The 16,558-nt window shown below is 44.9% G+C and overlaps 1 protein-coding gene and 1 non-coding gene across 2 annotated transcripts; both read right to left on the bottom strand.

The window, feature by feature from the left end:
* Nucleotides 1-274: 274 nt before the first annotated feature.
* Nucleotides 275-14,937, bottom strand: EIF4G2 (eukaryotic translation initiation factor 4 gamma 2; the record flags this gene model as incomplete). Its single annotated transcript, XM_088460525.1, has 21 exons — nt 275-1,054; nt 2,793-2,914; nt 3,003-3,211; nt 6,318-6,522; nt 6,603-6,861; nt 6,940-7,155; nt 7,694-7,798; nt 7,878-7,988; nt 8,269-8,373; nt 8,495-8,658; nt 8,739-8,880; nt 8,990-9,088; nt 9,883-9,966; nt 10,059-10,169; nt 10,764-10,915; nt 10,991-11,057; nt 11,196-11,327; nt 11,748-11,850; nt 12,326-12,487; nt 14,321-14,383; nt 14,852-14,937. Coding segments are annotated over 21 exons (2,763 nt in total), but the record flags the coding sequence as incomplete, so codon positions are not given.
* Nucleotides 8,071-8,233, bottom strand: LOC148537622 (small nucleolar RNA SNORD97). Its single transcript, XR_015873666.1, has one exon. It is a non-coding gene; the product is annotated as a small nucleolar RNA SNORD97 (small nucleolar RNA).
* Nucleotides 14,938-16,558: the final 1,621 nt, after the last annotated feature.

Raw genomic sequence — 16,558 nt, 5'->3', positions numbered from 1 at the left:
ACCCCTGCACAGCTCTACAGCTTGTAACATTCAATTCTGGCTGCTTTAGAGGGGTCATTGCAGCAAGAGCCTGTTCTACTGGGCATTGACACAGCGAGAATGCACTTCCCTCAGCTCGGTTATTACAGGACGTGGCCTCATCCTGGTGAAAGCATCCAATACAGAGCGCTGATCTACTAAGAGAACGTAACAAGGCCTCAGGCAGGTGCAGCCGGTCTCATTGTGCAATGTAGCTTGTGTCACATGACCATGCAACGTCAGTAAATCACACACATTAAGTATCACAATGTTTATTGATAGATACAAGTATATAAAATCAGGGCATGAACATGACTTGATAAATTAAGTAGACTTAATTTCAATACTATAATAAAGGACCAATTCATTTTCTCACCCACAATACCATTTCTCAGGGCAGCGATCACTCAGAACGGAGCAGGATTTGTGCAAGTAAACCAGGTTTGTTTTTTTTTCTCTTAAAGACTTGTGCACTTGCCCAGGCTCAACGATATTAAAATCTAGCACAAAAAGCCCATTACTAGAGGTAGAAATACAGGCAATATATACTATTACAGCAACAACCGTGGATTACAGTTAAAAGATTCTCTGTAACAACCAAATATTGCAACAACTCAAGTATTACACTGAGCAAAGTGCATCTCTACAGTATTCAGTGTTGCTAATCAGCCCAAGTTATTCGGCAGCAGTCCTTGCCATAGACCACTTCTGTTTGAGAACATACGATGTAATTATTGCATGCTGCTAATACACGGATCTAAACATTACAGATACTCTAAAATACTGCATGGCCGACTATGATTAAGACATTACACTTAAAAACCTTATGCAGGAGGAATCCTATCGACATGCCTCTGCATTAAATATTGCGAAAACGTTACAGCGGAATGGATTTTCGCAGTGGTTAGGTCAGACGCGGTTACATCATAGCAACAGTATGTTTGCACAACTTAAGGCTTTGGCTGGTTCTTTAGTAGACCTCTTCCTCAGATTCCTCCTCTTCAGCAGTCTCCAGCCAGGTCAGCCACTGGTTCACCTGCACGATAAACCAAAAGTAGAGTCACAACAAGCAGCAGCAATGTGCGGCCTGGAATACATGGTCTGACGCACCGAAGAATAAGCACAAGGTACAGCATCCTGGTTTGTAGGACAACTTCCACAAAGCCAGTAAGGATAAGCGTATAATAATAATATCGGCCTGGTGTGATAAAGCCAGTAAGGCTAAGCGTATAATAATAATAATAATATCGGCATGGTGTGATAAAGCCAGTAAGGCTAAGCGTATAATAATAATAATAATATCGGCCTGGTGTGATAAAGCCAGTAAGGCTAAGCGTATAATAATAATAAATAATAATAATAATAATAATATCGGCCTGGTGTGATAAAGCCAGTAAGGCTAAGCGAATAATAATATCATCGGCCTGGTGTGATAAAGCCAGTAAGGCTAAGCGTATAATAATAATAATATCGGCCTGGTGTGATAAAGCCAGTAAGGCTAAGCGTATAATAATAATATCGGCCTGGTGTGATAAAGCCAGTAAGGCTAAGCGTATAATAATAATAATAATAATAATAATAATAATAATAATAATAATATCGGCCTGGTGTGATAAAGCCAGTAAGGCTAAGCGTATAATAATAATAAATAATAATAATAATAATAATATCGGCCTGGTGTGATAAAGCCAGTAAGGCTAAGCGAATAATAATAATAATAATAATAATAATAATAATATCGGCCTGGTGTGATAAAGCCAATAAGGCTAAGCGTATAATAATAATAATATCGGCCTGGTGTGATAAAGCCAGTAAGGCTAAGCGTATAATAATAATATCGGCCTGGTGTGATAAAGCCAGTAAGGCTAAGCGTATAATAATAATAATAATAATAATAATAATATCGGCCTGGTGTGATAAAGCCAGTAAGGCTAAGCGTATAATAATAATAATAATAATAATAATAATAATAATAATAATAATAATAATATCGGCCTGGTGTGATAAAGCCAGTAAGGCTAAGCGTATAATAATAATAATAATAATAATAATAATAATAATAATAATATCGGCCTGGTGTGATAAAGCCAGTAAGGCTAAGCGTATAATAATAATAATAATAATAATAATAATAATAATAATAATATCGGCATGGTGTGATAAAGCCAGTAAGGCTAAGCGTATAATAATAATAATAATAATAATAATAATAATAATAATAATAATAATATCGGCCTGGTGTGATAAAGCCAGTAAGGCTAAGCGTATAATAATAAATAATAATAATAAATAATAATAATATTGGCCTGGTGTGATAAAGCCAGTAAGGCTAAGCGTATAATAATAATAATAATAATAATAATAATAATAATATCGGCATGGTGTGATAAAGCCAGTAAGGCTAAGCGTATAATAATAATAATAATAATAATAATAATATCGGCCTGGTGTGATAAAGCCAGTAAGGCTAAGCGTATAATAATAATAATAATAATAATAATAATAATAATGGCCTGGTGTGATAAAGCCAGTAAGGCTAAGCGTATAATAATAATAATAATAATAATATCGGCCTGGTGTGATAAAGCCAGTAAGGCTAAGCGTATAATAATAAATAATAATAATAAATAATAATAATATTGGCCTGGTGTGATAAAGCCAGTAAGGCTAAGCGTATAATAATAATAATATTGGCCTGGTGTGATAAAGCCAGTAAGGCTAAGCGTATAATAATAATAATAATAGGCATGGTGTGATAAAGCCAGTCACCCCACCTGGAAGAGAGCTTTTCCTTTCCCAGGAAACTCCTGTGTAATATCTTCTTTCCACGCCAAAAAGGCTTCTTCCTCTATTATCTCCATGTCATACAAATGGACGAAGAAGCGCAACAACATGCCTGTGTACAAGAGAAGACGTGTTAGTGTGGCAAGACGGGGGTTACGATTGCCTGAGGCGGAGCATGGTACAGGTTGTGACCGGTATACCTTTAGGGAAGTTTTTAGTGTAGCAGTGCACCTGGAGGGCATAGAGGGCACTGACTTGCAGATGGACATGGTCATGGAGGAACTTCTGCATTACTGGCATGAATGAGAGCAACAGCTGCTTCTCCTGCTCCAGCTGCTCCTTCGATGGTGAAGCCGCCTGGTCAGCATCATCCGTTGGGAAAACTTCAATCGAAATGTACTGTAAAAAGCTGGAAAAAGAAAAAGTGATCTATAAGCACAGTCATAAAGGCCGGGATTACTACAACACTACTCCCCTTCCTCCTCTCAAAACAAGGAAACAGACTGGACACATAAGTACACCTGCAGCCTTTGTTTACATTGTCCACACCTCTAACCCCATTCCATTCATCCTGAAAAGAACCCCATGGTTTGCCAACATGCATGCAAAAAGTGGCACAACTACTGTTGATGTAAGAGGTCAGCTGATATGGTGCCCACCACTCCCCCTGCACCCAGTAACGCACAGAAGGTGGCTGGTCTAGTCAGGGCAGTCGAGGAGGGCCCGGGTGTCAGCTATATTGATTGTGCCGGCCAGCCGATTACAGGCAGTCATGGAGAGAACACCACCGGTCACGAGGCAATCAGAGCTTGTGTACCAGCAGCACCGGCTCTTGATTGGCTCACATCCAGCGCCAGATTCAAATGGCATAATCTGTACAAGGGCATTACTGTGTGGTATAATGTGTAAGTAGTATTACTGTGTAGTGTAAAGGGGCAGCACTGTGGTATAATGTATAAGGGGCACTACTACTTTGTGCCATAATCTTAATGGGGTCGATGTGGCTACAAATGTATGTTTCTAGTTACACCCTTGCATGCAGAAGCTCTGGATTAAATATGAACTTTCATGAGTCATCAAGTTTGCTCAGAGTGAGGTTAAAAATGATACTTTTGTAGCACTCAAAAGTTTTGGCAGACTTGCCAGCTCCAGTGGAAATTGCCAGTGTCCCCAATTTTAGGGACTGAGTGGGTGGCTCTGCTGCAGTTTACACCTAGGCAAAAACCTAATCCTAGTCAATCTATACCACCATGCCAAGTTTGATGGAACAGGCCGTGCATAAGGTACAGACTGACAGACCTTTCTTGCTTTTTATATAGATTACAAAGTCTGTGATAAACGTACATGAGCCCCTGTCTGAAGCCATTGTAGATAAGGGTTGGAGAGCAGAATGTTTGTCCCACTATATCAGTGTCCAGCAACTTGTAGGAAATTGCCCTCAAGTCTCTGAAATGGTTAATTGTAAAAATACCCAATTTGCTGATTCCAATCATTTTGGTCGGGATTAGCGATTCAGGGAAATCCAACGTCACAGGATGTATAGGGGGCCTTAAGTTTAGAGGTCGCAATTACTATGAACCATGTGATAACGCTCTGCCTTACAATCTCATAAAGCAGTGTTCAGAGAATAGAGTGTCTTTTGCCCAATAATCACAGGGATTACCCAGGTTGCAGGGATGTAACCCCAGCAGGTACTGTAATGGTGCCACCAGTTTCAGGAGAATTTACAGCACCCGGAAGCATGAGGCAAGCGAGCGGATGGAATCCAGATATAGAAGAGATCAGACCGCTGCAGTCTATATAGCAGAATGACACCGCAACTATCTCCATTAGATAACAAATAGAGGGATGAACAGCACTTTGTAAATTGGGTGTGTAGTAATAAAGCCACTAATCCTATTCAATTCCACATGTGATATACATAAATGACCTATATAATGAATAAAATATATAGTTAATCAACTCCTAATGGCAATTAACACAATATATTGTATTTGCCATCAATCAGGAGTTATGTATATAATTGCAACTGACTAGGATTAGAGGTTTCTATATTCCTACACACCCAATCAAGTGCTGCTCATCCCCAGATTGGCTAAGCAGGTGAATGGAGTCGGCATTCGGTATGGTATACCGGCTGCCGCATGACCAGGTCGAACCCCTGCTGCGGCAGCCCGACAAAACAGCAGAGCCCGGCCGCGCTGGAAATCCCGATAGTCTAAAGGCAAGTATAAAACTATTCTATTCTAACCCCCTAGCCTGACCCTAATCCTCCCAGGGGGGGTGCCTAACCCCAAGTCCCCCCCCCCAAGTGGCTGATTGGAGCCTTCCACCACAATGGAACCATGTCACCTTGTGTGGCACACACCTTCCTACTCAGTCTCACCATCACTGAAGCTAGATTCTTTGGAGACCCTATAACAGTACGAGTCAGTCAGTCAATGTGATTACAAATCCCAAGAGATACAAGTTGTGCGGGTCAGTATCCATTGTGGTCCTGGAACAAAGCTGGCTTTTCTAGGGCCTGAGAACACCAATGTAAAGTTTTATGGAGGAACAGGACCTGCACACATCGCACAGCACTCAGGGAGAAATGTCCACTAGTGTAACACAAAACCTATAGTCCTGGAAAGACACCCGACGTTTAAAAGGGCATTTGGTAATAACTTATTCATGCTGAACAGATGAGCACAGGTGTTCTGGAATTCACTGCAGATACTCAGCAGCCCATGTGCTAGAGACAAGACACAAAGCTGCAGTACTTTGTAGGCGAGAACAGGAGAAGACAGACCGATGTCTAAAGTGTCCATAGTACAACAGATAGCTAGATAAACTGTGGCACTACACCAGTTCAGGTCTTTAATCATGGCTGAGCCACATGGGGACCACCTCAGACACCCCTCCCCATGGTACCATAGTACTAATGTAGTTATAGTCACTTCTGTTCAGGGACATCAGATGGCTCAGACATTAGTTGCAATGCAGATACTGGGGATCTCGTCTGCACCAAACAACCTTTGACCTCTAAAGTAGCGTTGTGACTGTTGACAAGCAAGAACCCAAGACTGCTTGCCTACCACATGAGAACTTTGGTGGTTTGGCTACACGTCGGATATGGCCCCATCACCCTCACTGACTTAGGGCAGATCATTTGCATCCTGATAATCTAACACCAAAGATCCAAGTGTAACCACATCCAGACTCTGGACTGTATCCAGTAGCACAGCAAGGGGCTACAAGTGGTAATGGGAAGACCCATCACTATACCTGTAGGATTTAGAGGAAGGAATGTGTACATGGACTACAGACAAGGTTGCAGATGAGACAGGCCTGGTGTCATGCCATAATTATCTGTACTCTGATCATGGAACCAGTCAGGATCAAAAAGTTAAGAGTCCTTGAGAAGAATGGGTGCGGGGTACAGTTATAGAAACAGCGGTTTTCATTTTAAGACATTTTGTACAAGTGAAAAGAAAACAATGGTGGCTAGGAAGACCAAACAAGTCAAGTCTTACCTGGTAATCAAAATATTCACAAATCCTTTATCTACATGAAGTTTAGGAGAGATGTTATCCTTAATCCACTTGTAGATTGTTTGGGGAGAAGGATCCATCTTTATTTGTTTCAGCAACTCTTTCTCCAGCTTCATCAGTGGAAACAAGAAGCTCAGCCCCTTTCCTTCCAGGATCTCCAACATGCGGTCCTTGTTCTGATCAATTTCTAGGGGGGGAAAAGACTAGAGATGAGAGCAGTTCGGCATACCGCCAGGGTTCTCTGGGTCACACAGACACGGGACTCACCTGGTAACATCTTCTGCATGGTCACCTTACTCTGCTGGAACAGCTCGGTTAGCCATTCCCGGTCTCTAAGCTTGGCCAGCTGCTGAAGGCAGAGCAAGAACAGAGGGAAGTGTGTGCCATTTTCCAGGGGCTGAGCCAGTTCAGAAATGCTCACCAGGTCAGCGATGATGGCACGAGCTGCAAATTGTGCCAGGTAGGATTTCACCAGGGGTATGTCCACCTCCAGCTTGGAGCACTGGTCCAGCACATTCAGGAAAGCCTGGAAGAGAATTACCACATGAGCAAGGAAGACTACTCCGCCTCTAGGTGGCGGACCTGACGGTGGGACACTGCTTACCTGCATGAAGTTGTCACTCGTGGCCACTCCCTCTTGTCGGAGTATACCAATCAATTCACTGGCATGCTCTTTGTCTTCATCGGAGCGGTCTAGTGATTGGAGGATTATCCTGCTGATCATTTCCGGGATGAAGTGTTTTGGAGCTCGCATTTCTTTCACACTGTTTATGGCATCAGCCGCAATTCCATTATTCAAGTAGTCGGTCACAAATGCTTCCTGAAATGTCAAGCAAGGAAGGGAGGTTCATGTGTAATTTTATTAGAGCTCCCTTACTCTCCAGGCAGCAGTAATACAAACGAGAGGAGAGATGTAGGGGTAAATTTACTAAGATGGGAGTTCTATTTAAGAAGTGATGTTGCCCAGAGCAACCAGATTCTACTTCAATTATCTAGCACCTTCTAGAAGGGAATACCTGGAATCTGATTGGTTGCCATGGGCAACATCACTTCTTAAATAGAACTCCCCATCTTAATAAATTTACCCCGTAGAGTTTTGTCAAACTGTCAGCCCAAGACCGATTAATACAGAACATCCCCGTGCTTGTTCTAGATCTATAGTGGGTACTTTTAGTGCAAAACTGCAGCAGCAACTGAGCGAATGTGTAATGAAACCAGTTCCTGGCCACACGCTGACAACCTCTATTCCCAAACAGATGCATTGAGTTCCTTCACGTAGGATGCAGGGCAGCAACGACCGACAGACCAGCACAAGACCCGTCTCTAGACAGGGCAACACAAGGATTTCCATAACTTACAGTAAGTTTAAGTAGTTCTTCTTTTGAAGGTGGAGGCTTCTTTACAGTCTTGGCAGGCTTTTCTTGGATGGGTGGTGGATTGGTTTTCAGGCCAAGCTGAGGTGTCTGGAGAGGAAAGACCAGTCAGAGTTGGTCTCACACAGTCAATAGACTGTCAAATAAGACCTGTCACATGTGGTCTCACCTGTCCCATTGGTGGCGTTTGGGTGCGAGGTGGCATCAGGCTCATCTGAGGCTGGAGCTTTGGCACTTGGTTCTTATTCATTAGGAAAGACTGAGCTGGTCTCAAGCTGATCTGGAAGTGTTACAAAATAAAGCAAAGCCAATAACCTTGTGTAGCGTTGCCAATCAGGGAGGGGGAACATGAAAGACAATGGAAGCCCTCAGATCTCATAATCTTGCTCAGGGGACACCGGGTACTCCAAGAAAGGCGACAGTGGTGAAGATTGGGCTTTGAAGTAGGAAGCAGGAGAGAGGTGAAAAGGAGCAGTCCCAGCCACAGTCCTCGTAATAACGCGTCTTTTCTTAATCATCGGGCACCCAAATGAACAAACCTCCCCAAAAGGGGTACGTACCTCATCTGCATTAAGCTGGCCTTTTTTAATAAACCGAGGGGGCATATCCTTAGACTGCCCTTGCTGCGATAAGAGCCCCTGACTCTGGTACATCTGGCCTTGCCCCTATAAAAGGAAAGCATACCTATGGTTAGCTTACAATATGTACACTGACACTAATACACATCCAGAAACAATAATGTACAAGTCTGCGAAACCTGAGCAAACATAATACAGACCAACTTACCTGGCTTTTCATAAAAGGTTTGCCTCCAATTTCACCAAACTGGGACTGTACAGGAGGTATGATGTGCCCACTATGCCCATTGAACAACTGATTTGAACGATGACGTCCCATGGTTGGGGAGAACCTATCCTGTATAACCCCTGGACCAGTACCAATACCACTGCCTACAGGACAAACACAGGAAACGTTAGAGGGCAGAAAAGAACGTTAATAGAAGCCACTATGATGTTGTGGTACTACTGACCTGGCATCTGCCTAAACATGTCAGCAAGTCCACCAAGAGGGTCACGGTCAAGCTTCATTCTTGGTGGCATGAATGGTCCTTCCAAGAAGAAGTCTGTTCGCATTCCTTGACCCATAGGAGCAGGAATGAAGACTCCTAGATCCTAGTGTAAAGGACAAAGAGTAGAATACTTTACCAATTGCTAAGCAGCATCATTCCTGCCAGAGGGACAGTTAAGACCTACAATAGATGGTCAGGTTTAGGAGACTCACTTTCACTGCATCTTGGCGGATTTGATTGATAGTCTTTGGTCCATTGTCAATAAAAGCTTTGCGAGGAACCCAACCATTTTCTCGCAACTCCACTGTATCCTACAGAGACAGAATAAAGGTCAATGAAGTAAATCAGCAGCCGCCAATTCGGCAATTATGGGAAACAATAAAAAGATGTGGTGGGTGGGGGGGGGGGGGGGGGTGCTGTAATGTTGTGTGATCCTCAGTAAGTCAGGTTGCCTTTGGATCTCCATTTATTCTGGATTTTAAAACACAGGTATGGTCCTGGTCAGAGAACAGTGACTAGTATAATTCAGGATAAGCCATGTTATATAGAGTTAGGGGACCAAAAACAAAAGGAGAAATTTACCCTGTTCTGGCTCATTAATACATATACATGGTTTGTATCCTAAATCCAAATTTTAAACACATTTTTGTTGAACAGCAGTAAATTCCACTTGCCTATATTTAAATGAAAAGCCAAGTCTGATTAATATGCTTATGCTGGCCAAACACGGTGCAATATTGAAACATCACGGTGTTGTACGATTTCCCTTGAAATTCTCCATACGATGTGTTCAGATGGTGTAGGATCATACGGTACGGACTCTAAATGTGTATCACATTGTACATAATATATCGCAATCTTACGGTTTTGCCGTAGGATCTACCACCATCCATCTATACGACAGCAGGGGACGCACATAGGCATTGTAGACATACATAAACACGATTGATTGAAACTGTCCACATCGTACAAAAATAAAAATTGCACAGTGTATGGGCCGCCTCAGCCACAATGGCCCATCTTCCCTGCCCGTTCTGATACGTGAATCTTCTGCAGGCTAAACCCTACAGCAGACTGGAGAGACAAAGGGACCACGGATACCTACTTGCAGCAGGAAACGAATCCTTGCTGGCAAATCCTTACTAGTCTTCAAGGCGCACATCCGGGCAAAGTACTGATCCATTAAGGACTAAGGGTAAGAGAAAAAAAATAAATAAAGTTAAAATAGTTACACAATTTAAAAAGATAGTTTACTGCCAATGACTTTGGCACAGTAGGTACCTTGGCTTTTTCGTGGTCTAATCTAGGCCCCACAGTCCTCATTATCTGACAGAGACACTCCAAATCTTCTCCCATGTCTTTAAGTTGGACCCTCTTCTTCTTTTCCAGAAGCTGTGAGACAGGACAAAGTACAGATTACCACAGGCAAGCACACAGGACACCAGGAATGGAATAAAATGCTGTAAGTGTGTAGTAAGTAGATCTCAGTGATCTCAGTGACAGTGACTTGCTGCTATTAAAACTAAGTGTCTGGGGTTACTGCACTCACCATGGTGGTCACTTTGACGATTCACTTCAGTGCGATGTGAGTAGCGCCAGGAAGGAGTTCCTGGAGCTATACAATTAATTACGCTGTTAAGTCCACCTAAAGCCACTTAAGTCAGAGAATGCTGGTTACCATGCCTATAGCAAGCTGGGTGTTTAGTTACACTAACAGGCGTTCTATGACTAAAGTGCCGGCCGTGAAGATGTTAGCGTTGCACTAAGCTGGAAAACAGCATCATGGGCAGCATTTCTGCTTGTAGGGTGAGAGAAGACGTCCTGTAGTCACACTTAGTGCGGTAAACTAGATGGCTCAGAGAACTCCTTCCTAGGGCTAGTCAACATTGCGCTGAATGGGCGAAGTGCACGTACCGGCAGTAAAGCTACGTACAGGACAATTGGCTACACTGGCCCAGATGATCAATGGCTGAACCTCAAACTTACTGTTTTGATGCACTTATGAAGGATAGACTCGTGAATAAGATCAAGCTTGCCAAGCTCTCCAATGAACTTGATGTTCCCCAGCATCTTGATCTTCGCAATGGCTCTCTGTTCCTCTTCCTCAGGAAGGAGGGGGCTGTCACGCTTGTCATATACTGAAAAGGAAACCCACATTAATGTATTGACAGGTTGGTCCTCAAGAAACACAGCCACCCATACAGATCACTTACCCTCAACATTTCTGGATCTGTTCTCAAATTCATCTTGAAGTTTGGAAATTAGGAGGCGTCTAAACGTCTGTGGGTGGAAAGCGAGTGGTTAGCAGCCCTGCACTACACAATACAGAGGGAGAAGGGGAAGGGAGGAATGTGCAGCCATCTATACGGACTACTACAAAGGGGATTCCAGTGTGATTTAGGGAAACACGAGACTCACTGTGCTTTGCTTCTGCCCTGGTTGACCCTCTGGTGCTGGGCCATCAAAGTTTGGTGCATCTTCTGCTAATCGCAGACATAGCTGAGCATAGATTGAGCTGTACTTTGGCTCTTCGAGGGCTTTGTCTACAATCTGGAAGAAACAAAACCTCACATTGAAAATCATGAACACAAAGCAAATAAAAAAATATCACCCAACTTTGTAGCTCATTAACAGTGTCCTCTTATCCCATCAAGAACAAGTAGAAGGCTGGCAGCTTTAATGAGTTTAGTACTATTCTTAGTCTAATCTGCAATGGGTTCAGCACCTGGTGCCTCCTTCCCAGGACATGCAACATATCATGCCCCCTACAGGTTGGAGTGAACACATGATAAATTCTGCCAAGCCGTGACGGAGTGAGATTCCGTAAATGAAGAAAACCTTATAGGAGGCAGAGCAGGTACACTGTCATAGCAATGAGAAGATGGTGACCCTGGCACTATTCCATATAACATCTAAGCTAAGACTAACACCCTCCCCCCCCCCCCCCCCCTGGGGAGAGCGGCCACTTACAAGCAGTGTGACTCCTTTCAGGATGAGTTTGGAATCTACACCCACATTAAGGAGCTCAAGGCATAGCTTGTCAAACTTCTCAGGAGCAAGCTTGTTCAAGATGCTGGAAAAGAAAGAGAGTTAGTCAGACAAGTGCCCCACATGTACCTTCCAGTAGCATTACATCCCCCCCCCCCCTCACATGTACCTCCCAATAGCATTGCACCCCCCCACACACACGTACGTCCCAATAGCACCGCTTACACCCCCAAGAGCCGTCCTCAGCGATGAGGACTTCCAGGGTTATGACACTGAGCCCTTCTGCGCACACATAAGCCTCTGCCAGCACAAGCTGTTGGGAAACCAGGAAGGGTTCCTATTGTATCCCTCATGGTGTCTATTGCGAAAGGAAACCTATAGGCTCTATTAGACAACGCCATCTATAGATAGTTGTGTCCATCATGTACATATGGGAAATGCGGTCAAAGCTCTGGAAACTGCAGGTAGCGTTATCACATGTTACCCCATGTCAGACACGGCTAGCGCTGCAGGTAGCGTTAGTACATTAGCTGATGCTCTGAGAAATTCCTGTCACTTACCCTCTTACTTTCCTAAAGATTGCATCGTGCCGTTCTTTCTCACTTGCGGAGGGGTGCGCAGTGTTGTTGGCGGAGTTATTTGTGGAGTTAACATCTCGTCTAGTGCTTCGTGAAGGAATCCATCTCTGAACGCCAGGCCCTGGGGTTTTCCCCAGGTACTCGCTGAAGAAGAAAACAAGACTTCTAGTACACTAATTGTTTTCCCCTGACAACACCCCAAAAAACAAACAAGTTTCATCACACACCCCCCCCCACGACCCCGTATGGTGCTCGATTCATCTCGCTAAGGAGACAAACAAACCTGAAAACTATTGTGCTAGTTCTAATCCAACTATGAGGTACTATGAGGTTCTGTGCCTAGCAAGAGGTTGTAGTATGGCCTTGCTGGTGTAATAGGCTTCCTTTAACCCCTCTTACATTGTACAGTAGTGGGAACATCATGTAAAATATGAAATACTCAGAAATCCTAATGGCTGTGCTCATTTCTATGTGACAATGTAAAACACATGAAGGCATATAGCGGGGGTAAGGGAGAGGATGCTCTGTGCTTTACCATGAGCGGGGAAGACCCTTAGTTTATACTCATAAGGCGGCGAAGTCTTGAAGTACTAAACAAGGCCGCCCCATGTCAGAAAGGAGTATTCTAGTATCATATACCCTTCCCAAGACGTGGAGAGTAACTTCTGGGAGAAGGCAACATTCTAATCAAGTTACCCTTAAAGGGGTCGCCTCCAAGAACTATCTGAGCTATTAAAAACCAAAATCATCAAAAGTTTTACAGCAACGTGTCAAAATAAGGCTTGTGGTACAGAGACATGGGGCTCAAATGGCTGAGAGAAGGGAATTACTGAGAAATTCTTACAGGTCTTATAGTGGGAAGACCAAAAAATCACCAGTAAAACAGAGGAAAAGAGGAAGAAAAAAAAAAAAAAAAAAAATGGGGGGGGGTTCTTCATTACAGACTGGAAACCCAGCACTGAGGCATTGTAATAAACTTGCTCGCCATCATATACACACCAGCGTTTCCGCGCGGCTGGGTTACTGTGCGATACAGGCGCACAACCCGCGGAGTCTGTTCCAACTAATGCGCGCTGCATGCAACTGCAAGTCGCGCAGATGTATTAATGAAATACACCAGTGCGTTAGCGACTGGGGGAGTGGGGGGTGTTTGGGCCTCTCAGACGATCTTCTCCGGGTGCGTAATTCCACCTAATCAAAATCCTGGCAAAACACTGCAGATCACAGCTTTCCACCTGCCAATGAGCAAACGTGGGACAAAGAGCCAAAGTGAGGGATACATGCTGGAAATAGCGTTTACCTGGATAAAAAGAGGGCCCCTGCTACTTCTTAGCCACGTTTAAGTGTACATTATTACAGACATAGATAACATAGGGGTCAGAAGACAGGCCTCAGCCTCAAAATAATGCTTGTGAACATTTTTTGTAAATGACATGCCACATTTTGTGCTGCTACTGGCTTGGGTTAAGCAAGGGGGCGAAGTAGTGGCCTGCGGGCAGCGCTAGGTAACAGGCACACAGGGTGGTCCTATAAACAGGACAAAGTTACTGATGGCATCACGGTCTCATTATTTGGCTAAAAAGGTCACCTTTATTACAGCAGAAACACTACAAACATGGTTACACGTCTGTATGACACCCGTTCTATACTTTATAACAATAACCTCCATTTTAGAGTACTAAACTGTATTTACCATTAGATTAAGTGCTCCCATGGCCCATGTATTTGGTTGATGTACCTTTTGCAATAGGGGTCATTTATCAGAATGTCAAAGTCTGTTATGTCCTTATTTACCACAAGGTCAGACTGAAACACTAAATCAGGCACTTCGCAAACGCAAAAGATCGACAGGACAGTAAACATAAGTGGCGGTATAAAAGGGGTCTGCCAGCTGTAGGGTTTTGGACATTTGCTAAGTACACGTGGTCATGGTTAGTGAGCTAAACAACCAGAGACATCAATGCAAGAGACAAGTACCTGTTGCCGACAGTCTTGGTATAGTGCTGAGAGGCACCCCTACCTCCTCCACCTGACGAAGCACTGCAACGACAAACCAAAAGAAATGAATGATAAATAGCACTATCCATAGCGGGATGGAGACTGGTTACAGCACTGTGCCCCAGCACTGAGTATACGGGCACCTTCAGGGCAGACTTGGTACAGAGATTCCATTTAAATGACTACAGTGGGGAAATCTGGCACAATGCACCCACTTCTATAGCAATCAGGCTGTACAAACACTACTACAGGTCACAGAACCATCTAATAGCTTACAGTAGGGAGTGGCTGCTTCCTTATACACAGGTGTTCCTAATGAAGACCTCCATTAAGAGAGTTTTATAGAAATAAGTTTTAAGGTTCCAAGACACTGGACAAAAGAGAAGGAAAAACTCAATGGCATCTAAAGCACATATTGGCCCATAACACACATTATTTATGTACCATGGTGTACAGCGTAGCTTTATACATCCCTTACAAGTTAGACAAGTATACAGTTGTGCAGCCCACCTGAAACGAGAAGCACCCCCTTCTGCAATCGCACTCTCCACTTTGGCGGCTTGATAACAAAGAATGTTCAAAAAAAGAATAAATATTCAATGGACAGGGTGGGGAGGGGGACACTCGCTGAAAGAAAGAAAAGGTAGAGTTAGTGCCCAGAAGATAACAATCGGCGCACACAGCTAAATGGCCATAACATCGCAGGAACATCGGGAAGTGCGCGCGGCGCACACTCGCTTTATACTGCTAACACAACACATGAAGTGCAATCATATCATTCAGCAGGCTCAAAGACCTTACCAATGGAGAAGTTAATTTATTTAATGAAGACTATACATCACTTTTATGTATTTGAGTCCAATAGGAGCCATTTTGCCCATTTTAAATAAAATATCAATACACAAAAAGGCAAGAAATGGGTTGTCCTATGTAATGCGATCCTTCAAAGAGATTCATGGGATTTCATCACATAGAATAAGAATCACTTGTCAGAGGCCTAATGGTGGTACAGGAGCAAAATTTCATAAAGAGCTGTATTTTTTTTTTTTTGTTTAAAACAAAAGTCTATATTACATGATACACTAACAATAGGAAGAGAACAAAAAAAGGCTTATAATTGGCAATAGCTATAACTGCATATAGTGGGGGAGTTTATAGCTCTTCTCAGGTGTATGCTGCAAGAAATCAGACAGGGAGCCCTTACGAGCTGGCCCGGGATAGAGGAGGACAGGGAGCCCTTACGAGCTGGCCCGGGATAGAGGAGGACAGGGAGCCCTTACGAGCTGGCCCGGGATAGAGGAGGACAGGGAGCCCTTACGAGCTGGCCCGGGATAGGGGAGGACAGGGAGCCCTTACGAGCTGGCCCGGGATAGGGGAGGACAGGGAGCCCTTACGAGCTGGCCCGGGATAGGGGAGGACAGGGAGCCCTTACGAGCTGGCCCGGGATAGGGGAGGACAGGGAGCCCTTACGAGCTGGCCCGGGATAGGGGAGGACAGGGAGCCCTTACGAGCTGGCCCGGGATAGGGGAGGACAGGGAGCCCTTACGAGCTGGCCCGGGATAGGGGAGGACAGGGAGCCCTTACGAGCTGGCCCGGGATAGGGGAGGACAGGGAGCCCTTACGAGCTGGCCCGGGATAGGGGAGGACAGGGAGCCCTTACGAGCTGGCCCGGGATAGGGGAGGACAGGGAGCCCTTACGAGCTGGCCCGGGATAGGGGAGGACAGGGAGCCCTTACGAGCTGGCCCGGGATAGGGGAGGACAGGGAGCCCTTACGAGCTGGCCCGGGATAGGGGAGGACAGGGAGCCCTTACGAGCTGGCCCGGGATAGGGGAGGACAGGGAGCCCTTACGAGCTGGCCCGGGATAGGGGAGGACAGGGAGCCCTTACGAGCTGGCCCGGGATAGGGGAGGACAGGGAGCCCTTACGAGCTGGCCCGGGATAGGGGAGGACAGGGAGCCCTTACGAGCTGGCCCGGGATAGGGGAGGACAGGGAGCCCTTACGAGCTGGCCCGGGATAGGGGAGGACAGGGAGCCCTTACGAGCTGGCCCGGGATAGGGGAGGACAGGGAGCCCTTACGAGCTGGCCCGGGATAGGGGAGGACAGGGAGCCCTTACGAGCTGGCCCGGGATAGGGGAGGACAGGGAGCCCTTACGAGCTGGCCCGGGATAGGGGAGGACAGGGAGCCCTTACGAGCTGGCCCGGGATAGGGGAGGAC

Source organism: Taudactylus pleione, unplaced genomic scaffold (assembly GCF_031769625.1).
Source record: "Taudactylus pleione unplaced genomic scaffold, aTauple2 ptg000047l, whole genome shotgun sequence".
Taxonomy (NCBI): Eukaryota; Metazoa; Chordata; class Amphibia; order Anura; family Myobatrachidae; genus Taudactylus; species Taudactylus pleione.
This window is presented reverse-complemented; position numbering and strand designations above follow the sequence as displayed.